Source organism: Poecile atricapillus, chromosome 1, assembly GCF_030490865.1.
Source record: "Poecile atricapillus isolate bPoeAtr1 chromosome 1, bPoeAtr1.hap1, whole genome shotgun sequence".
In the NCBI taxonomy this organism is placed as follows: Eukaryota; Metazoa; Chordata; class Aves; order Passeriformes; family Paridae; genus Poecile; species Poecile atricapillus.
In genome coordinates, this window is record NC_081249.1 from 178843897 (window position 1) to 178866694 (window position 22798).

The window sequence follows — 22798 nt, forward strand, 5'->3', positions numbered from 1 at the left end:
GTTGTCTTACATCAACAGTGTAGCTGTGGATTGTGATGTTAAATAAATCCTTTTATTGCTTGGCCAGTCTGGATTCCTGATCCAGAGCAGGATTGGGAAGGGAATTTCTGGTGGAGTAACATCCCTGATGAAGTAACATCCTCGATGGAATTATCACAGGCAGCAAATTGATGCAAGTGTTTGCAGGCAGAGGGGTTTTTCAGCTTTTTTTCCATGGCTGCTGGAAGTCTGGTGTCTGAAGGCAAATGGCAGGAGTTTAAACCAGAATTTTGGCCAATGGGAACACTTTATCCCAAATTGATTCGTGGAGAAAGCCACGGTGGTGAGCAGGAGAGACGTGTCTGGCTGCCAAAGCTCTTGGGTTTAAATCCAGCAATCCAAGGGCAGCAGGGCAGCTGTAATTAAAAAAACTACTTTGGAATTGTAAAATTGTATTAATTGATGTTAAACCAGCTGCAGGGAAGGTCATGGAGTGTGGTTAATGCCAGTGGTGGCACAGGGCTTGCAGAAAGGAAGGTTTTGGCTGTGCAGGGTGATGTGCACCACAGTTCTGGAACAAGGAAAAATAATCCTCCTCTTGCTCTGATCCTGCTCCTTCTCCTCTCAGCTACTTAAAAATTATTCTGGCCTTGTCCTCTTCCACTCCTGGCTCAGAGAATTCGGGCAAGGCTCCAGTCAATTTTCATTTCCATTTGGCATTTTCATCTTGAAAGTCCATTCTGAGCCTTTCCAACAGCCAATCTTCACAGAGAGCACCTCTGTTAGATTAATAGCAAAGACTTGGCCTCCTTTGGGGGAAATGTATGCAAAAGCTGGGGTTTATTTTAATTATTTATGGCTCTTGCAGTGAGTCACTTGGCTGGTTTTGCTCTCCTTGTGAATGAAATCACTCACAGCAGGTTGAATTCCTGCCTGTTCAGGTGCCATTTGATAAAAGTCGTGGGTTTCATCTGAATAAATCATTTCTGACGTTGTTCCAACAGCAGTTTGTGTGCTGAAAGCTTCTGGAAAACCAATTAATAATTCAGGAGGTGCTGATTTCAATGTCTTGGGAGTGTTTTGTCACTGAGCACCCCAAACCTGGCAGTGAAACCATTTAAATCCCGGTGAGCAGAGTTGTCAATACACCCACAGGATGTGTTGCCCAACATTTTCCATCAAAAGACCTGTAGTCACTTGTTTATATAAATTAGCCAAATTTGTAGCTATTTCTGCTGGAACTTTCCATGACACCGCCTGCCTGGGGCAAATTTTTCAAGGCAAGCTTCTTTTGAGATGTTTCAGGTGTTTGGAGAAAGAGATGAGGAGAACAGTGCAGGGGAAGCTTTGCTCTGATGGAGCAAACACTCAGTCAAGGAATGTGGGGGATATTCATGGAAAAACTGGCCCAAAATTTGGGGCAAAAAGTGGGAATTTCTTGTGTTGGTCCAGTTGATGCTCAGCCTTGTGTGCTTGAGCCATGCAAAGGCTGAAGCTGCAGTGAGGGTGGATGGGGAGAGGGGAAGAGCTCTTTTGGGAAGTGGTTTATGGATGGTGATGGGAGTTTATGGCTGGTTTTTGTTGGAGTTCTCTGCTCCAGTGCTGTAACAATCCATGGGGAGAGCACCTTTCTGCTGCTTTTATAATCACAGAACCACAGGATAGCTCAGGTTGGAAGGGACACTTAGCATCCCGTGGAGTTCCAGCTCCCAAAGTACAGTGCCTGGTCTAAAAAGCTGGAAATCATTCCTTGTCTTTTCCTTGCAAATGAAGGTGGATTTTTCCATCCCTTGACCATTTTTTTTGCTCATGCCTGGTTTGCTGGATCTGTCTTGGTGACAGGTCCCCATGGTGCTTACAGGTCCCCAAATGATTCATCCAGGCTGGGATGCCAGCAAAACGAGCAGGAGCATTAAAAGCATCCTTGTTTGGTGGCGTTCCCTCACATTTTCCACCTTCCCAGGCAGTTTAGAATCAGGTTTGTAATTATTTGGAGTTTCCTAGCCATGATGTTGGCTGTCACCAACGTTGATGCTGCTGATTCACACTGTTCTTCCTGCTCCTTGAGATGCCCACGGTGCAAAATGAGAGTTCAGAGGGGTTTTTCCATTGGTTTGGTCCTGGACTTTCCCAGTCTAGCTCAGTTTTCTGTCATTCCTTGGCTGTGAGGGTGGGAGGGATGGTTTGGAGCAAAGAGCTGGAGCGTGGCCCAAGGTGGTGGCTCGGGGCAGCAGCAGGAGGTGGCACAAAAAGCCTCCTTGTTTTTGGCATCTCAGCTCTGTCATCATCTTCAACACCCTCAGCAGAGCTCTGGGAGGGAGAGCTTGGCTGCATTGAGTTGCAGGCTCGTGGTTTAGGAAGGACACAGCCCTTTCCCAAAACTCCAGCGTGGTGTTGGACCTTCTGGTTCTGGTGGGCAGATTTGTGCCCAGGAGGTGATGCTGGGCAAGCTCTGCCCGATGGGCAGTGGAATTCCTGGCATTAGGAGGTGGTGGTTGGTCCTCCCTTAGTCTAAAAATCTGGATTTTATATAAAATTTGGTGTCCATGTGAGGTGAAGAGGGGCTGCTCCATTGAGTGGTTTGGGATGGAAGGGACTTAAAGCTCATCTCATTCCATCCCCTGCCATGGGCAGGGACATATTCCAGAGACTGGGTTGTCCAAGCCCCATCCAAGCTCTCCTGGAACACTTCCAGGGATGGGGCAGCCACAACCTCTCTGTTAAACTCTCAGCTATTCTGAGCTATGAGATACTGAGCTGGATTTGGTTTTTTTCTCTCTTCAAATCAATAATTTTTAAATGTTTGGTTGTTTTTATATCTGTTTTGAGTCGGTACGAGCTGTGCAACTTGGAAAGGCCTGGGATTTAACGTGTGCTTTGGGATCAGTTTGGCACCACATTGCACCACTCAGCACATTAATCCTGAATTTGTGTGGCCACCTCAGCAAGCTTTTCCATCCGGGAATGTCGCATTTCCATGCCCGGCTGTCCTCGTAACGTGAATAAAATAACGGGGAAGTCACTTCAGCTGCTTTGCTGCCACCAGCGCTGCTGCAAACGCTCCATTAGGGTGTTTCAACCTCACCTGTGCTGTTCTGCCCTCTTCCAAAAATGCCCATTTTTGGCTTCTGTCCTTCTCCTGCTCTCCGGGTGACTTTCTCTCGCCTTCTCACTTCCCTCCTTTCTTTCCCTCTCTATAGGCACCGATATTCTTTACATCGGCCCCGTCAAAGGTGAGCTCCACCTCAATAGGACTTTTGCCCTCTGCCTGTGGTCTCTTTGGCTGCACCCTTAGTTTATTTTCCTGCTCCTCTAAAACTTTTGACTTCCAAAATCTTTAAGCAACAGGTAATACCGGTAAGTCGGGGGCCGCTCATGTCCCAGGTGCCACAGAACCTCAGGGGGCAGGAGCTTCCCGGTGTGGGAGACCTGAGTTCTTTTCCCATCATTTGGGCTGGAATGAGTTTTCCATCAGTTTTGCTCTTGGAGAAGAGCCGAGAGAGAGAGAGGAGAGGGACAGGTTTTCACGGGAGAACAAGCAGCGCAGCGTTTTCCCATTGCAGAAAGATGAAAAGGGAAAGTTTTCCGTCGGCCGGCTCCGGGTTTGCGCGGAGCCGGCGTGGCCGGGAGCAGGCGGGGCTTGGCCCTGGGCTAATTCCCGGCTTTTATTCCCCCCGCTGGTAGGAAATATCTATTCAAGCCCAGGACTCTATAGCAAAACGATGACGCCGACCTACGACGCCCACGACGGCAGCCCCCTGTCCCCCACGTCCGCCTGGTTCGGCGACAGCGCCCTGTCCGAGGGCAACCCGGGAATCCTGGCCGTGAGCCAGCCCGTCACCTCCCCGGAGTCCTTAGCCAAAATGTACAAGCCCCAGACGCTGCTCGATAAGGCCAAAATCAACCAAGGGTGAGTTCAGGAGCTGAGGATTTGGGGGTTTTTTTTTGCTGATTTTTGATTGTGTTCTCGAGAGCGTCGTGGCGACTCTGCCAGAGCATTCCGTGTGTTATCCCGTGTTGGCAATTCACAGGTGGCTGGACTCATCCCGATCCCTGATGGAGCAGGAGGTGAAAGAAAACGAGGCTTTGCTACTCCGGTTCAAGTACTACAGCTTTTTTGACCTGAATCCAAAGGTACAGAGCTCCTCATTCCGCTTGCATTTTGAAATTTCCGTCCTTTGGAGTGAGGGATGCCTGGATCTCTAACGTGCTGTTGTGTTGGTAAATCTCCCAGAGAACGTGGAAGTTTGAAAATTGGTTGTGTGGGCACCAAACCCAGGATTTGTGCTGCAATGTACCAGGGTTTTTAGGTGTTGCTAGAGGTGTTTAAAGAGTTCTTACAGCCAGTGGCAGAGGATTTTCAGTCTCGTATCCAGGTGTTGTGTTGAGATGAGAGATCACAGAATCCCAGAATAGTTGGGTTGGAGCGGGCCATAGGGATTATCTCATTCCAGCTCCCTGCCCTGGGCAGGGACAGCTTCTATTGGTGGGGTGGTTTGTGTTGAGCTGGGCTCCTGGTTTTCCAAGCATTCTGTGTTTCTGTGCCGCAGTACGACGCGATCAGGATCAACCAGCTGTACGAGCAGTCCAAGTGGGCCATCCTGCTGGAGGAGATCGAGTGCACGGAGGAGGAGATGATGATGTTTGCAGCTCTGCAGGTGAGAGACAGCCCCAGACTGCCCTGGCTTGGGTTACACTTGATTTTGTTTGGAGGCTTCTCTGCTCATTAATCTGATGAAGGAAATTATGGAATCCCAGAATGGTTTGGATTGGAAGAGACCACAAAGCCCATCCAGTTCAATCCCTTTCCACTATCCGAGGGTGCTCCAACTTGGTCTTGGACACTTCCAATGATGGGGCAGCCACAGCTTCTCTGGGCAGCCTGTGCCAGGGCCTCTCCACCCTCACAGCCAAGAATTCCTTCCCAATATCCCATCTAAACCATCCCTTCTTCAGTTTAAAATCATATTTTAAGCCTCACCTTGTCTCTGGTGGGAGCTTGGCCTTCTCATGTTGGTAGAAGTTGGATCATTTCCCATCTCCAGATCCTCACTTGAGTTTATGAGATAATCTAAATATTTGCCACTGGATATCCCTCATGAAAAAGAACTTGACCTGCTTTTACCAAACATATTTATATCTATCTTAACTTTTAGTTCTGTCCTTCTTAACCCATCCCATACGAGCACAGGGTTACTGAACTGTGCCTTTCTGGCTCTCTGCCCCCAAACCAGCTGGGGATAATCTGTGGCTTTCCCAGAACTATTTATTTATCTGCTTTATGAAATACCCAGTGTGATTTGGCATAAATGCTCAACCTGTTATTGACTTCCACGAGAGGGATGGCAGGCATTTGTTCTGTGTGGTCTGGCACACCTTGGAGCTGTAGGATGCAGAAATATCCCCCTCAGGAACAGGGCTGCCTGCTCCAAGGGCCCCTCCCAGGAAAAAAAAAGAGAGAAAAGCAGGAATATAATGACTCAGTTTACATCCAAGTGCTCCAGAGTGGGCTGGGCACTTCCTGTGAGATTTTATGGATGTTTTGGTTTTCTGGGGTGAAAACAGATGCAAAGACATAGAATCCTACAATGGTTTGGGTTGGAATGGGCTTTAAAGGTCATCTTGTTCCTCCCCTGCCATGGGCAGGGACACTTCCACTATCCCAGGTTGTTCCAGCCCCATCCAACCTGGCCTTGGGACACTTCCAGGGATGGGGAATCTTTTGTCCCTTCCAAACATCCATAAACACCTGGTGGGAGGCAGGAAAGGGGGCGGGCAGAGGTGCCCAGTGGCAGGAGCAGAGGCCATGGACACAGCCTGGAACACAGGAGGGTCCCTCTGCACATCAGGAAATGTCTTCATGGCAGGGGGTGACTGATGGCACAGAGAGGCTGGGGACTGTCCATCACTGGAGTTACTCCAGTGGTCCTGGATGGGATGGATGTGGTCCTGGATGTGGTCCTGGATGTGTCCTGGATGTGGTGGATGTGATCCTGGATGTGGTGGATGTGATCCTGGATGTGGTCCTGGATGTGGTTCTGGATGTGGTGGATGTGGTGGATGTCATCCTGGATGTGGTCCTGGATGTGGTTCTGGATGTGGTCCTGGATGTGGTTCTGGATGTGGTCCTGGACAGCAGCTCCCTTCTGGAGCAGGGAGTGGGACCAGGTGACCCCCAGAGGTCCCTCCCAACCTCAGCTCAGTGGAAAGAGCAGCTCTGCCCTGTGGAGTCCAGAGATCTCCTTCAGGGATCAGTGCCTGGAGACCCCTTGGACTGGAAACATCCAAGATGGTCATTCCTGACCCAGCAAACCCTCCAGGATTTGGTGGCCTCTGCTCCTGGTGTCCCACTCCGCTTCCCAAGCGTGGCAGCTGTGTCACGATGATCCCACGGGATCCTGGGCTGACAGGAGCATCCAGGTGTGACCCTGGCCTTGCCTTGCAGTACCACATCAACAAGCTGTCCATCATGTCCTCGGAAAACCACCTGAACCACAGTGACAAGGACGTGGACGAGGTGGACGCCGCGCTCTCGGACCTGGAAATCACCCTGGAAGGTGGCAAAACGTCCACAATCCTGGTAAGGGCTGCAGGGAATTTCTCCAGGCATCCAACCTCATTTATTTCTTTTTATAATTCTAATTCTTACAAGGAAGTTGCTCACACCCCAATAGTATTTTCTTTAAAATACAGAGATTTTAGATACCAAGGGATAGTTCTGGAAAGAGGGAACCCATCTGGAAAAGTCTTGGAGGAGTCAGGATCTTACTGATCCTCCCTGCACCAAGCCACCCTCTTGATGAAATAATGGAAAACTAAATTAAGAAATTAAGTTTTTTTTTTTATCCTGACTACTGACTTTCCCAAATAACTGAGTTTTCCACGCTGAGGTTCCTCTTCCACTGTTTCTAATTCACTTTTTACAGCACCTAAAGCAGCTGCTGGATTTTCAGAACTAATTTAGGCTTATGAAACCCTATTTTTATTAGACTGGATTTTAGCCTAGGTCTGTATTTCAGAGCATTTGGAAATTTTTTTTTTCTTTTTATATTGAAGTTGTTTTAACACTGGTTTTCCACCTTTAAAAATATAAAGCCTGAAAATTAAAGGACATTAAAAGGACTCAGTCCTGTCAGCCTTGGCCCAGCACAGCTTTTCCAGACATTTTGCACATTTAAACCATCTCTTTCCAACCCTAAAATCTCTGAAATTTTCCACTTTTACACTTCATATAATTTTTTAAGTGTTTATGACGGGTCTTTTTGAAGCTCCATCCATCCTTAGATGCTTTATTTGCATTAACAACGGCAGAGCTTTGCAGTATAAACCAGAAATAACAAATTTTTATCACCAAGACATATTTTCTAATTCCTTTTGCAAAACCAGATTTGAAGCACATCACTGAGGAACAGTCCCTGCCAGACAGGGGTGAAGAGGACAATGATTCATCCAAAAAAAAAACCCCCATCCCTTTCCATAGGGCTTTGTAACAGGAGCCATTTCCAGATGCATTCGAGTAATTGAATTTGGATAATGGGCAATTACTGGATTGTTTGTTTAGATTCTGCATTTTTTTTTTCCCTGTGGTATCTGTAAACAGTTTCTCATTGCAGACTGAAAGTAAACTGTCCTGCTACTGGAAGCTCCTGGAGCAATCCTCCCTTTGCCTGTCCCCTGAAATTTGTTTTTATTTCCAGTTTCTGGGAATTGCAAGTGCCACCCTGATGCAAAAAAAAAAAAAAAAAAAAAAAAGGGAGTTTAAACTCAATATTTAAAAAATTTTGGGGAGGGGGGTGAAAAAAAAATCTTAAAAATCCCTTCCCCAGAGGTGCCTCTTCCCCTTTTGTTTGGAGCATCAGGAATAACTGAAGGGAGGAGAAAATTCCCTGTGCAAACTCTGCTGCCGTGGCCGCCGCTGACCCCGGGGCTGGGAATTGGCTCCAGCAGCAGCAGGAATTCCTCAAAGGAAAATCAAGCCTTGTCCTCTGCCTTCCAAACAGCAGAGCTGGATTTTTCACTGCTCTCTTCTCCTGGGGCTTTCTCAGGAGCAGTTTCACGACCTCTAAACCCTGATGGTGCTCCTGGTTTCCTCCCCTGCACCACATCCCTTCCCTCCTGATCCCACTGCTCCGAGTGAGTGGGATAATCTTTGATTTCCAGGGTGACATCACTTCCATCCCAGAGCTCGCCGACTACATTAAAGTCTTCAAGTAAGTGCTGATGGGAAGAGCTGCTTGTGGAACTGGTAATGGCTGTGAATAATTCATGGTCCTGCCTCTTAATTTCCTTCTTTTTTTTTCTTTTTTTTTTTTTTATCTCCCTGCCTTATGGTACTCAAAATATTCAATATTTAAACTTAAACGCAAAATTCAAGGTGTTTTCCTGCTCTGGTGCATCCCATAGCCAACAGTGTGTGCTGGGATGTTTCCTTAACACATTTAATGCCCAGGAGAGAACAAACCATCCTAAAATGAGGAGTGAAACTTAAAAACCTCCCTCAAAGATTTCTCCTGGTCTGCAGGAGGCTGGAGGAATTCTATCCAGCCGGGATCCCGGTCTCTCCATGCCAAAAGGAGCAGGTTAAGTTGATTCTGCCCCTCTCCCAGCTTGCTCAGGATTTAGGGTTGTTTTTTTAGCTTGCTTTGACTCGGTTGGTGGTTCATGGAGACCGGGAACGGCAGCGTCTGGACTCGGAGGAACATTTTTGGCAGCCACAACTGTCTTTTGCAATTTATTGCCTGCTGCAGTGAAAGTTCTGGAAGCTGGAAACACTTGATGGGATTTCACAGCAGAGCTGTAGGGTAGTGGGGGGAAAAAACCACTGCAGACAGTGAAGTGGCTCTGGGACAAGCCTTTATTTTATGAATTGTTTGGTTCTGGAGCCAGAACCTGGCACTGTGCTCTGAAAACTCCTTCTCCCTCTCCGGAGGTGAATTAATGAGGTCTCTGCCTCTGTCTGGGCTTGTGGTCTGGATTAACTGGGGCAAGGTTTCAAGGCTGTGCCCAGCCCCTCAGTGGGTGTTTCTTCCCTGCCTTGAACAAACAAACAAACAAAAAACTTGTTCTTCCCCTTGATCTGCTGATTTGCCAATCAAATTAGGCACCACTCCGGGAGCTAATTGCCTGCATGTTGGAGTGCCAGGGGATGGAGCAGCCAGAAGCTGCTGGTTCCTCACTCAGCCCTAAACCCTGGGGTTTGAGGCTGTCAGATTGAACACAGAATTCCATTTGCTCCTAAAAACAGGGCTCAGGTGGTATTTTAGTGCCAGAAATCCAGTGTGAAAGGTGCAATGCTTGGAGCTGTCCCAGCTTTGGATGTGCTTCTTGTCTCACTTCAGCTGGGGAGGAGGACTGGGGGAGCATTCCTTGTATTCCATATATTTAACTCCTGTAAATGTGTCCCAGTGTGTGCCTGGTGTGGCTGTAGAGGTTTGGAATGGTTCTGTCTCCCCTTGCCAGCCAGGTTACTGCCTTTGCCAGCTAAAATCATAGAATTACAGAGTGTTTTGGGTTGGGATGGACTTTAAAGATCATCCTGTTCCACCACCTGGATAGTTCCACATTCCACTACCCCAGGTTGCTCCAAGCCCTGTCCAGCCTGGCCTTGGGCACTTCCAGGGATCCAGGGGCAGCCACAGCTTCTCTGTGCCAGGGCCTCACTGCCCTCACAGGGAAGGATTTCTTCCCAGTCTCCCATCTAAACTACTCTCAGCACTGTTTCTGAGATGAAAATACAGGAAATGCGTGAGAGGCTGCAGATCCAGCCTTAGAATAAGATTTAGAACTCAGGAAGGTTAAAATACTCTGATACTTGGAGCTCTGTGAAGGCTCTGGGCTTGTGTTGGGATCAGTTCAGGGTGCTTCACTTTTCAGGGCCATCAGTTCTCCTGCAGAATCGAGCAAAATCCGTGTTTTCTGTAGAAAAGAACGGAACCTTTTGTGCCTCTGGAGTGTTTAAAAAGAAAACAAGGAGCGCACTCAGGCGTGTGCGTGACTGACACGTCCTTGGAAGTGCTGCTTCCCCTCAGAGCTGAGCAGAGGTTCCAGTTTCATGTGGTGGCTGGAGAGACTTTGCAGTGCTTCATGGACTCCTCTGTTTTTGTAGCACAGTCCTCCAGCTCCCCCCACCTTGCCCCAAATTATCTCCCTGGGATTGAAGAGTCCAAACTTGGAATTGGAGCTCAGCTCCTTGAGCCAGCAGTGAAGGGATGGCTGAGCCCCCAGGCTGGGTGGGAATAACCCAGGCTGCTGCCAGCAGCTTGCCAGGGCTGCAATTCTGAGGAAATGCTGAGGTTTCCTGGGAAGCAGCTTGTTTTAGGAGCTCAGGCCAAGTGAGATGTCCCTCCACGTGTCCTGCAGGCCCAAGAAGCTGACGTTGAAAGGCTACAAGCCCTACTGGTGCACCTTCAAAGATACCTCCATCTCCTGCTACAAAAGCAAAGAGGAATCCAACGGGACTCCTGCTCACCAGATGAACCTGAGAGGTAAGAGAAGCACGAGGTTGGGGTAAGAGAAGCTGCTTTTTATTCCAGGAATGGGCTGCTCCTCCTGTGTCTTGTTTTCCCGCTGCTTTATCGCCTCAGAATTCCATCCTGGGGTTGGGTAAAGGTGTGTGAAGGAATGAGGTGGCTGGGATTGATATCGTGGCACAGATTTGGAATTTCAAACAGTGGCTACATGTGATCCATGGGGAATCACCACCAGCCCCCCAATAGCCTGGGAAGAGAGCTTGGGGAACCATGGAATGGTTTGGGTCGGAGGGGACCTTCCAAACCTTGTTCCAACCTTCCACCTGCCCTTTCTGTCAGTTACCCAAAGGATTGCACAGCAGAAACTGGAAAGAGCAGACCACTTTCTTCCTCTGCTGCCTTTATTTCTCCTCCTCTCCCTGCTGCTGGTTGGGAGCAGCCTCACTCAAGAGCTGAAATTCCTACGGTGGCTGCCTGTCCTTGCGTCAAGTGAAACATTCCTGCCCCGGCAGCCGCGGAGCTGCCGTGAGCTCGTCTGTTCTCCCCGTGGAGAGAGGAGCAGGGGGGATGCCAGGCGACCTCAGGCTGCTGTGGGAGCAAGGCCTGGCCCCCAGGACCTTTCTGGGAGCTTTTTGACAAATCTGCTGTGACAGCACTTAGCAGAAATCTGGGAGGCGGCGCCCACGCTGCCATGGCTGGGTCGGTTCCTCACCCCCTGTGTTTACACAACCACTTGGAATTCTCTCCAGGCACCAGGAGCGGGATGCTCACACCTCGCTGCTGGCTGCAGCAGCCAAATCATGGAATCCCTGAATGGTTTGGGTTGGAAGGGACTTTAAAGCCCATCCAGCTCCACCTCGCTCCCACGGGCTGGGACACCTTGGATGGTCCAAGCCCCACCCAGCCTGGCCTGAAACACTTCATGGCATCCCATCACTCATAAATAACACAGAGGGGTTTCAGGGTGAGAGGCAGCACCCGTCCAGTCACCTTTTCCTGTGCTTTCATGAAGATTTTGGGGTGTTTGCCAGCCACTGGATCCATTTCTGATTCCAGGCAGGATCCAGGAGTTCTGTGGGTGCGCGTTCGCTTTGGCTTCATTGCTTTCAGATCAGGTCTTGCTTTTCCCCCTGTTTTCCTGACACTTGGAAAAAGGGACATCTGACACCGGTATGGAGGGTTCATCCCATCAGTGGGACAAACCTTTGGCAGCACTGAGATGCCTCTCGAGACCCTTGAGTCAGGGAGCCTGGCTCTTTCTTTTCCTATTTTCTCTTTCTTTGCCGCTTTTTAAATCACAGTTCCTCACACCCCTGCTAAACTCCATCTTCCTCACTGCAGGATGTGAAGTTACCCCTGATGTGAACATCTCTGGTCAGAAGTTCAACATCAAGCTCCTGATTCCGGTGGCGGAGGGGATGAACGAGATTTGGCTGCGCTGCGACAACGTAAGTTCGTCTCTTGGACCGGCCACCTCTTTTCCCTTTGCCCACCATCCTGCTCAGGTGCTGTTCTTTAAAAAACAAATAGAAGATCCTCTCACCTGTCTAATCTCAGCATTCCAAATGTGCTCCAAGTCACCTGTGAGTTCAGAGCAGAAAATTCAGCCTTGGCTTTGTCGTGTGGTTTTTGGCCACACGTTGGTTTGGTTTCTGCCTGTCTTTGTGCGTGTTGGAGTCTCCTGAGGCTGGGAGGGGAATGAGGGCTCCATGGGGTGTTTTTTGAGGGGCCTGCTGATCCCCCCATGGCTGTGACAGACACATGTCCCTGTTTTGGGGGGCAGGAGACGCAGTACGCCAGCTGGATGGCCGCCTGCCGCCTGGCCTCCAAGGGCAAGACCATGGCCGACAGCTCCTACGGCATGGAAGTGCAGAACATCCTGTCCTTCCTGAAAATGCAGCATTTGAACCCAGACCCGCAGCTGATCCCGGAGCAGATCAACACCGACATCAACCCCGAGTGCCTGGTGTCTCCTCGCTACCTGAAGAAGTACAAGAACAAGCAGGTAGGTGCTGCTGTTGGCGTTGGCTGGGCTGGACACGCGTCCCGGCGGCGGCTGGTGTTTAACACGGCGTGGTTTGGATGGTTTGGATGTCCTCACTCACTGGGATGCACGTGGGTACTAAAATGAGGTGGGACTGAAGGGTGTGGTTTGGATCCAGCACCTGGGGATGGCGCCCAGCACCGGGATTCTGCCGCGTGCTTTGTGAAGTGCACGGACACGGCGGGGAACCTTCGATTGGAAATACATTTGAAATTGGGTTCTGTTTATTTTAAACACATTCCGGGAATGGTTTGGCCCCAGCTGCCCCATCTCTGCCCGGTGCTGGGGTTAAAACCCCTTCCCCTGCACAGAATCCATGGAGAAATCCTCGGGATCAGAGGAGTTGCAGTTGCTTGCAGTGCTTTATCCACACTTGGCTGTAACACGGTTTGCATATTTCTCTCTTTGCTTTTCCACTGCTTCCAAATGCCAGTCCCTGGAACATTGCTTCGGTTTTGAGTTGCTGTGACTCGTGCTTGAACTCCATCCACGCTCCATCTGATCCCTGCCTGACAGGGCTGAACTGTTCTGCACTGGGGATAAAGGATTCTCTCAAAGAGAATTATATGTCAGAACAGCAGCAAAAATAAGGAAAGCATTGCTCCGTGGCCTTTTGGTGACTTAAATCCTTCAGGCTGCTGGCTGGGGCTGGATATGATTTCTCCAAGCCCAGAAGAAGGCTGCAAGTCAGAGAAGCCGGAAAAATATAACTTTTTATTGGCACAGCACGATGATTTCCTGGCAGTAGAGTTATATTTTATATAGCCCTTATTATTCTCCTGAATAAGCCTTTATATCCACTTGGATGGAGGAGAGGCTGCATAAATAGACTATTTTAACATATATATAGATAGATATATTAATATATATCTAAAATACTTTCTAAATTTCCGGTAAAACAGAGGCACCTGGGAAAATATTAGCTTGGAAAATTTGCTTACTGTGCAGGTATCTTGGTTTTAAAAATAAAATCCATGGAATCGTGGGGATGGGCACGATGGGGATGATCCCAGCCAGGATGTGGCCATGGTGTGGACAGCAGGCATCAGCTAAGCAGCAGATTTAGGATTTTCCTCGGTGGCCAGAGGCAAAGCTTGGAGCAGCAGAGGATGTTTGCTGAGAGGAATGAGGGATAGAGGCTGCAGGAATGTCAGGAATTCGACCTCAAGGGTCCTTCTGTGGCCCCGGCACATGGAAGGAGGAGGGGGAGGAGGAGGCTGTGCAGCCCACAGGAGTGCTGGAATGAGGATTGGCCGTGGATTTATGGAGGCTCCGGGTCCTCACCAGCCCCAAACCCACTGGGGTGATGTTTGTCTCCACATGCAGCAGTGTAGGGGTGGCAGGTTGGGATTGGAAACACCAAATCCTAAATAAAAATAAACAAAAACCAACCCAAAATAAGGATTTTCAGGGTTCCAGGTGCCCTGCCAGAGCTTGGTGTCAGAGCCAGCAAGGGCAGCCACATCCCTGGGAAGCGCAGCTGATGTTCCTTCCATCTGCTTGTTATCCCAAACAACATCCCAATCATTTTTCCACATATCCCAAATAGGATCTGCTGAGCTCAGAGCGAGCTCCTGAGCTTCCTCTCGAGCTTCCCCAGCCAGAGAGTGGCCTTGAGTTTGTGCAGACGTGGAGAGGAAAGTGAGTCAGGAAGCCACGTCTGAACTGGCAGCTTCGCCCTCCCCTTCACCCCCCAGCAGGACCAAAGAACACGGAATATCCTGGCTGGGAAGGGATTCACGAGGATCAGAGTCCAGCTCCAGGCCCTGCACAGACCCCCCAAAAATCCCAGCCTGGGCATTCCCAGCAGCGCTGTCCAAACGCTCCTGGAGCTCCGGCAGCCTCGGGAATGTCACCATTCCCTGGGGAACCTGGGCAGTGCCAGCACATTCTGAGGAAGGAACCTTTTTCTGAAATCACCCTAAACCATCTCAGGACCAAAACCATCTTTCCACAATGCCAGGGCCCAGCTGGGATCACTCCAGTGCTCCAGCAGGGCCGGCACGAGCGGCAAATCTCTGCTGGCTTGTCCCTGCTCACATTCCCTTTGGCTGCTTTTCCACCTAAGGAATTGTGCATGTGGTTTGTTTTGGTTTGGTTTTTGTTTTTTTTTGCTTGAACTTTGGTTTGCAGTTAATTTACACTTTTTCTTTGCTTTGTTGCCATATTTCTGATTGCTTTTTTTTCTTTCTGCCTCCTTTTCTTTTTTTTTTTTTTTTTCATTTCGCCTTGCCATCTTCAGCCAGGCTATGTAAGAGATTTGGTAAGTGACAGCAACAATAAAATTAAGATAAATTTAAACTTAATCTAGAACCCCTTTGGTTTAGAGAGCAGCGGTGAAAGCACTAACAAAACCTGCACCCTCCCTGTGACACTTGGGCCCTGGTTGGTTTTTATGACAGTCCCCAGTGATTTATGGGGTGAAACTGGAAACCCTACTCCAGAAATTTGCCTTGTTGTTCGCTCACATCTTAAAGTTCCCGAGAGCACGAGTGGCTCTTTGCCTCCAGACAGCTCTGATCTGTATTTGCTTTCCTGTATCTGGAGATGGGAAGCTCCACGTGGGCTCGGAGCAGGCAGAGCTGAAATCAAAGCTCAGGGGAGGAATTACAGATTATCTGCGCTCAGATCCTTGGGGGCTCCCAAGATGCTCCCGTGCGCGTGACAGCGGAGGTGGCACCGAGGTCCCCTGACCCCGCTGTATCTCGTGGCCCACAGATCACGGCACGCATCCTGGAGGCTCACCAGAACGTGGCCCAGATGAGCCTCATCGAGGCCAAGATGCGCTTTATCCAAGCCTGGCAGTCGCTGCCCGAGTTCGGCATCACGCACTTCAACGCAAGGTGGGTGGGGCTGCAGGGCTGGGCTGGGGGAGTTTCCTTAATGGGGACAGGGAGTGGGATAAATATCCTGGAATCATCGTGGAATGGGTTGGGTTGGGTTGGATTGGATTAGGTTGGGTTGGGTTGGATTGAGTTGGGATGGATTGGATTGGATTGGATTGGATTTGATGGGTTGGATTGGATTGGGTTGGGTTGGGTTGGGTTGGGTTGGGTTGGTTGGGTTGGATTAGATTGTATTTGATGGATTGGATTGGATTGGATTGGATTGGATTGGATTGGATTGGATTGGATTGGATTGGATTGGATTGGGTTGGATTGGGTTGGGTTGGGTTGGGTTGGGTTGATTGGGTTGGATTAGATTGGATTTGATGGATTGGATTGGATTGGATTGGATTGGATTGGATTGGATTGGATTGGATTGGATTAGGGTGGATTGGATTGGGTTGGATTATGTTGGATTGGGTTGGGTTGGATTGGGTTGGTTTGGATTGGGTTGGGTTGGATCGGATTGCATTTGGTGGGTTAGATTGGATTGGATTGGTTGGATTGCGTTGGGTTGGATTGGATTAGATTGGATTGGGTTGGGTTGGTTTGGGTTGGATTTGATGGGTTAGATTGGATTGGGTTGAATTGGATTGGATTAGATTGGATTGGGTTGGGTTAAATTGGGTTGACTGGGTTGGAAGGGACCTCAAAGATCATCTCATCCCAGCCCCCAGCCATGGGGAAGGACATCCCTGTGCACATCCTTGGCCGGGGAAGTTGCTCTGCAGCTGAAGTTAAAAACATGAGCTGCACAGATTTATACAAATGATTTTACAAGTAAGCTCTGCTGCTGGGTTTATGTGCCTCACACTGTTTTTATCAATCCCACCACCAGGTTCCAGGGTGGGAAGAAGGACGAGCTGATCGGCATCGCCTACAACCGGCTGATCCGCATGGACGCCGGCACGGGCGACGCCGTCAAGACCTGGCGCTTCAGCAACATGAAACAGTGGAACGTGAACTGGGAGATCAAAATGGTGAGATGGTGTCTGACACCCTGTCCTGTCCCCCTGCTCCTGTCACTGAGACAGGCACCACTGCCAGAGTCCTGGAATCCCAAATGGCTCGGGTTGGAAGGGACCTGAAAGCTCATTTTGTTCCAACCCCCTGCCATGGCAGGGACACCTTCCACTGTCCCAGATTCATCCAAGCCCTGTCCAACCTGGCCTTGGGCACTTCCAGGGATCCAGGGGCAGCCACAGCTGCTCTGGGCACCCTGTACCAGGACCTCAGCACCCTCACAGCCAGGAATTCCCAATTCCCAATATCCCATCCAGCCCTGCCCTCTGGCACTGGGAGCCATTCCCTGTGTCCTGTCCCCAGTCCCTCTCCAGCTCTCCTGGAGCCCCTTTAGGCAGTGGTGGAATTGTGTGTGACCCTCAAGAAAAAACCCTGAATCTCTCCTGCAGCCAGGAATTATTTTCTCCATCCTCTGAGCCCCACACAATTAAATGAAGTGAAACCTCAGCCCTGATGCTTGGGCTCCATCCTAACCCACAACACAAACAGACAAGGCCTTCTCCATACTGAAATCCCTTTCATTTGCTGTACAACTCAGACTTTCATGTAAATAGCAAAAAAAACCCAAGTAGGTACTTCCCCAGGCTCTGAGATGGGCTTTTCCCCTGCTGTTACATTTGGATGCACAAATTTTTGGGCTCCTTTTTGGCAGAACACACAATTAAAATTGCCAGGGATACATGAGGGCTGCTCTCCTGCAGTTTGCAGCTCATTAAGAGTTGCTGGAAAAATTATTTGGCTTCACCCTCTGCCTCAGAGTCATTGTTTTGACTCAGTTGCAAGCCCTGATATCCCAATTATCCAGCTTGGATACTCTGCTGGGAATTCCCATCCCTCCTGCAGAGCTGTCAGTGATGGGGGGACAAAAAGAGAATGAGCATCAATAAATGAATGGTTTGTTCAAAATGAGTTCCCCCAGCCACCATAAAGTATTTCTGTGGCCAAAATTCAACTTAGGAAACCAAGGAAAAGGAGAAAGAAATCCCAAATTTTGACAAGTCTGTGCCCAATCCCTGTTTTTCTGGAAGCAGGGAAAGTGTGGCCATGTGCTCAGCATGGAGAGGTGGAAACACACAGGGGGATTGTTTCTGAGTCATGGGGGAATACAAGGGGTAATGGTAATCTAAATAAATAAATGAATGGATAAATAAATAGAAAACAATAAAAAAGGCAATAAAAAGTATTTCAGTATCTAAGTATTTGGAGTCACAGGAATTTAAAGGTGGAGGGAACTCATAAAGATCCTCAAGGCCAAATTACCGTTCACAGAATCCTGGAATGGTTTGGGTTAGAAGGGACCTTAAAAATCAACTCATTCCAACCCCCTGCAATGGCAGGGACACCTTCCACTGTCCCAGGCTGCTCCAAGCCCTGTCCAGCCTGGCCTGGGACACTTCCAGGGATCCAGGGGCAGCCACAGCTGCTCTGGGCACCCTGTGCCAGGGCCCCACCACCCTCACAGGGAACAATTCCTCCCCAATCTCCCATCCATCCCTGCCCTCTGGCACTGGGAGCCATTCCCTGTGTCCTGTCCCTCCATCCCTTGTCCCCAGTCCCTCTCCAGCTCTCCTGGAGCCCCTTCAGGCCCTGCAAGGGGCTCTGAGCTCTCCCTGGAGCCTTCTCCTCTCCAGGTGAACATTCCCAGCTCTCCCAGCCTCAGAGCAGAGGGGCTCCACCCCTCGATGTCCTCTGGGCTCACTCCTACATTGGCACCACAGAATTTTGCTCAGGCATTAGAAAATCATCTGAACAGCCAGAAAAATGGGGGAGAAGGGAAGAAGCGATTCCCCGGGGCTGAGCTGTGTGTGCCCGCGCAGGTGACGGTGGAGTTCGCGGACGAGGTGCGCGTGTCGTTCATCTGCACCGAGGTGGATTGCAAGGTGGTGCACGAGTTCATCGGGGGCTACATCTTCCTGTCCACGAGAGCCAAGGACCAGAACGAGAGCCTGGATGAGGAGATGTTCTACAAACTGACCAGTGGCTGGGTGTGAGCCCCGCCAGCCTCGCCCCACAGGAACCCCCATGGCCATATTCATGTTTAACTTTCCAAAGCTGTCCTTTGAGATAATGCTGCTTAATAAAGTAAGCTTGAAATGTATCTTTTTTTTTTTTTTTTTTTTTTTTTTAAATAATTGGATTTTTGGGTTTGTTTTTTGGTTTTTTTTTGGGGGGTTTTGTTTTGTTTTGTTTTGCATTACCAGACCAGTTAATCTGTGTGCACTAATGAGCACTTCTGTTAATTTGCTATAACCAGACCATGTCTGGGCAGGGTGACAGTGCAGATCCAGACTCAGATGGGCAGATCAGGATAAAGATTTAACTGACTTTAAAAAGCCAATTTTTGAAGAGAACTCTAAGCCATCTTCTTGTAAAGCCATCCAGGGCTAACCTATATGAAGTCTATTTATCATGTTTAATGCATGAGTGTTTTATTTCCTTTTTTTTGGTGTTTTTATTCTGTACATTTGACCTGTTTGAAGTCGTCCTGCTCCCAAGCAAAGCTGCCATCTCTCCTCTCACACTACACCAGGACTCTGAAGGTGCCTGACATGACTTTGAGGATAGTTTTGTGTGGCCTCGAAGATGTTCTTCTGTTAATCTGTTATAGCTTGGTTTTATTTGTTTAACTTGCCTTTTGATAATCATTTATATTGTCTTTATTTTTTTTTTTTAATTTTATTTGTACACCGTATTGTATTATGACACTTTTAGTATTCACCAGCATAGCCACTGTTCTGCCTCTGATATGCAAATTTTTTCATTACGATATGAAGTAAAAGGTTTATGAAGTAAAGGTTTTTGTGTAACTAATGTAAAAAAACCACAAATTTTATAAAGTTGTACAGTTTTTGTAACTAGTCTCACAAACCAGCTAGGATATTGCATAGATCAGCAGTAACTGTAGGATGTCTGGAAGGGGTACGGGGACAAACCAATAAAAAAACCCACAAAAAATACAATTTCAGCCCAATAAATTTTGATCTAAATTCAAGGGGATTCCAGAGCTGTGCCACATCACCCTCAGTAGCTCATCCCTGGGGAGAGGACTACCAGGTTCATTAAGCCATTCATTAATGCTAACGAGGAGGGATTCTGTGCCCACCTAATGCCAAGGAAAGACCAGTGTTGCGTTCCCGTAGTCCGTGGTATCAAGACTATGTTTAAATACATTTTATTTTAAATAAAAGTCAAATCTTTTATTTAACATTCAGCTGCCACTCCTGGTTTTTGGGGTCTAACTGTGCTGTGGAAAGGCCATAAACACCTCCTGTAGGATGAAGCCATCCCATGCCAGCCTTGGGCTCCCTCCTGCTGCCTTAGCCCAAGTTTGCTGAAACAAATGCCACAAAAAAAGCAACAAAAAGTTATAAAATTCTGGAATGGTTTGGGTTGGAAGGGAGCTCAAAACCCATCTCCTTCCACCTCCTGCCATGGGCAGGGACACTTCCACTATCCCAGGCTGCTCCAAGCCCTGTCCAACCTGGCCTTGGACACTTCCAGGGATCCAGGGGCAGCCACAGCTGCTCTGGGCACCCTGTGCCAGGGGCTCACAACCCTCACAGCCAGGAATTCTTTCCAATCTCCCATCCATCCCTGCCCTCTGGCACTGGGAAGCCATTCCCTGTGTCCTGTCACTCCAGGCCATTGTCCCAAGTCCCTCTCCAGCTCTCCTGGAGCCCCTTCAGGTCCCCTGTAGATCCCACTCCCTGGCCAGGCAGTGGGAAAGCAGCCCAGGGATTCAAGGAATCAAATCTAAGCCAAACTCCTAAACTGTGTCCCCAAGTGTCACATCCATAAAGCTTTTACATCCCTCCAGTGACTCCACAGCTACCCTGGGCAGCCTGTTCCAGTGCCTGACCTTCCTTTCCATCAAGGAATTTCCCTTAATACCAAATCAAAACCTCCCCTGGACAAACTCATCTCCCCATTTCTGCACTGGTCCTTTCCCACCATGGTTCCCAGGACAGGCTGCACCCTTGCTCCATAAAATCCAGGATAAGGGGTGGCCTGCTGGGGCTGGGAGATTCCTCCCACTGCAGCCAGGACATGCCAGGGATTCTCCCAATCCTGCCCCACGCCCGCGGGTTCGTTCTTTGGGATGCAGCAAGCCCGGGCAGCTCCGAGACACGCGAGCGAAGGGCGGCGAGCACGCTCCTGGCAGGGAGCACCAGGATCTCTGGAACAGCTCCAAAGCTGGGTGTGTGATGGGGATGGATCCCTGGAAAATATTTCCCTCCTATTGCCCAGCCTGAGGTTAGGCAGGATGGGGAGGTGAAAAGATGGGGAGATGTCCACAGTCCATCCGTCCCCAGGCACCTCGGCAGGGCCCGGCCCACAGCGATGGGGCAGGAAACACCGAGCAGAAAAGCAGAGGAGGTCGGGGAAGGGCCATGGGAAGGCAGAGGCTGCTGTCAACCACAGCCCTTCCCGAGGGTGGGAGCTGGGAGAAGCCCACTGGGAAGCGGTGCTGGAGCTGCAGGAAAGGATCCCAGGGGGTTGGAGGTGATCCCAAGGAGACTGCTGGGTTTTCCAGGATCTTTCCTAGATGAAAACTTCCTTTCTCCAAGGATGGAAAGATGTAAATGGTAATGAGATGTTGGAGAGGAGCGGGGTAAGAAATGATGTGGTTTTCCTAAAATCTGGAGAAACAGCAGATAAAATATGGCACAGATGGGAATGGCCATGGGCTGAGGATGGACAGGGGTGAGAAGGAAAGGAAATGTGAGGAAGGAAAAGGGATTAAGGAGGGAAATGGTGAGAGCTGGAACTCATGGGAAGGGAAGGATGATCCACCCCAGGGACAGGCAGCAGTGAGGACAAGGAGGTTTGTGGTTGTTTGCTCCATGATCCTGAGCCAAAGGAAAACCAGGATGTGGTGTGCACAGAGGGTTTCCAGTGAGTGGGAGTCACAGGCCGGGTGGGTTTGGGGTGTCTGGGCATCAAACCCAGCAGCAGAGGATGAGGAGGGTCTTGGCAAGTCTCAGATCCTGCAGGACTTCCCATTCTTCCAGAACTGGAAAAAGACACAGAAATTTATTTTGCTGACACAGGGAAATCTGGCTGTGGTTGTTTCTTTTGGGTAATTGAAGGAGTAATCCAAATTAAAACCCAAAACCCTGGAGAAGCCAGCCCGTGGGTGTCCCCAGCCCCCAGGGTGACTCAGCCAACACAAACCAGTGGCTGTGCTTGGGAAAGAGGAATTATTTCCAATTTCCAGTGATGGGGAGGGAGATTCAAAGCCAACAGAGCTGCTCAAACCTCGGTTTAACAAAATAAGTGACAGAGATGCCTGAAAATGGGACAACTGCAGCCCTCCAACAGCAGCAGGGCCAGGGGGATGATGTTCCTCCCTTGCTGACCCCGCTGCAGGGCCTTGAGGAGGGGAAAAGGAAAAAATAAATCACTTTTTGGCAAGGTACTGATGCAAACCGGCTGCCAGGCTGAAAATGCACCTCTCTGAATGCAGCAGGGGATTTGGATGCCTGTGTGAGGCAGGCATGGCCTGGGGGGTCGGCTGGGATTCCTAGGGCGTTTTAAATCCCAAGTAATTTAATATCGCGCAGATGGGCGAGTGCCGGAGCGGGATCGGAGCGGGATCGGCGGAGTTTTGGGTGCGGGAGAGGTCTGCACAGAGATTTTAAAAACACAGCAATAAAAGTAAAATCCCTGCAGCAGGGAGGGGGTGAGAGCTGGGTATGGAGATACCCTGCTGGCAGGAATTGATGGAAAAGGGACATTTGGGGAAGCTGCTGGTTTGTGGGGAGGGCAAGCACTCCCCATCCTTGGAAATTTTCAAAGTTAAGTGGATGGGGCTTGGAACAACCTGGGATAGTGGAAGGTGTCCCTGTCCATGGCAGGAGGTCAGAAAGAGATGATGTTTAAGGTCCTTTCCAAGCCCAAACATTCCGTGACTGCGATTCTCTAACACAAACTGATCCCCAGGCACTCCAAAAGGAGCGGGGTTATTCCCTACACCCAGGACATGTGGGCTCCCAAAAGCCCTCCTCTTCCTCCCACCTTGGGATGGCCACCCCAGGGGCTTTCCTGTGGTGGGCAGGGGCTGAAAAGATTAAAATTAATCCTTAAATTAATCCGTAGGAAACCCAAGGCAGATGAGTCACCCCAGTGTCTCGAAGCACACTGGAGACTTTCCAGCCTCCAGGCCGGGAAGGGGCTCCTGGGTGGCCACCAGCACTTCCCTGGCTGTGTGCAAAGACATCTCCCAAATTCCTGGAGCTCACACACACCAAGGGGGAATGCGAGAGCTTTATCCCACCTTGCCCTGCCTTGTCCGACCTCTGCGAGCCCCTCCTGGGGTTGAGCATCCCAGGGCTGCGATCAGCAGCACCTTTCACCCTGAGCTGCCCCACAGAGGGACCCTCTGAGGGCACTCAGGA

The 22798-nt window shown here is 49.6% G+C and overlaps 1 protein-coding gene across 6 annotated transcripts in view; it reads left to right on the forward strand.

Moving 5' to 3' along the window:
- The window catches only part of FERMT2 (FERM domain containing kindlin 2), a 51057-nt gene extending 32559 nt beyond the window's left edge, over positions 1-18498 (forward strand). For 3 of the 6 annotated variants that reach the window (XM_058829234.1, XM_058829238.1, XM_058829239.1), the window contains 13 exons: positions 3180-3212; positions 3664-3889; positions 4011-4113; positions 4530-4637; positions 6425-6559; positions 8140-8189; positions 10339-10463; positions 11790-11896; positions 12232-12453; positions 14735-14755; positions 15211-15335; positions 16216-16357; positions 18218-18498. In XM_058829234.1, the coding sequence (XP_058685217.1) occupies positions 3180-3212; positions 3664-3889; positions 4011-4113; positions 4530-4637; positions 6425-6559; positions 8140-8189; positions 10339-10463; positions 11790-11896; positions 12232-12453; positions 14735-14755; positions 15211-15335; positions 16216-16357; positions 18218-18391 (1571 nt within the window). In that variant the 3' untranslated portion in view covers positions 18392-18498. The remainder of the gene's footprint in view (positions 1-3179; positions 3213-3663; positions 3890-4010; positions 4114-4529; positions 4638-6424; positions 6560-8139; positions 8190-10338; positions 10464-11789; positions 11897-12231; positions 12454-14734; positions 14756-15210; positions 15336-16215; positions 16358-18217) is intronic. The other 3 variants (XM_058829235.1, XM_058829236.1, XM_058829237.1) reach the window with 3 other exon arrangements.
- The last annotated feature ends 4300 nt before the right edge of the window (positions 18499-22798 follow it).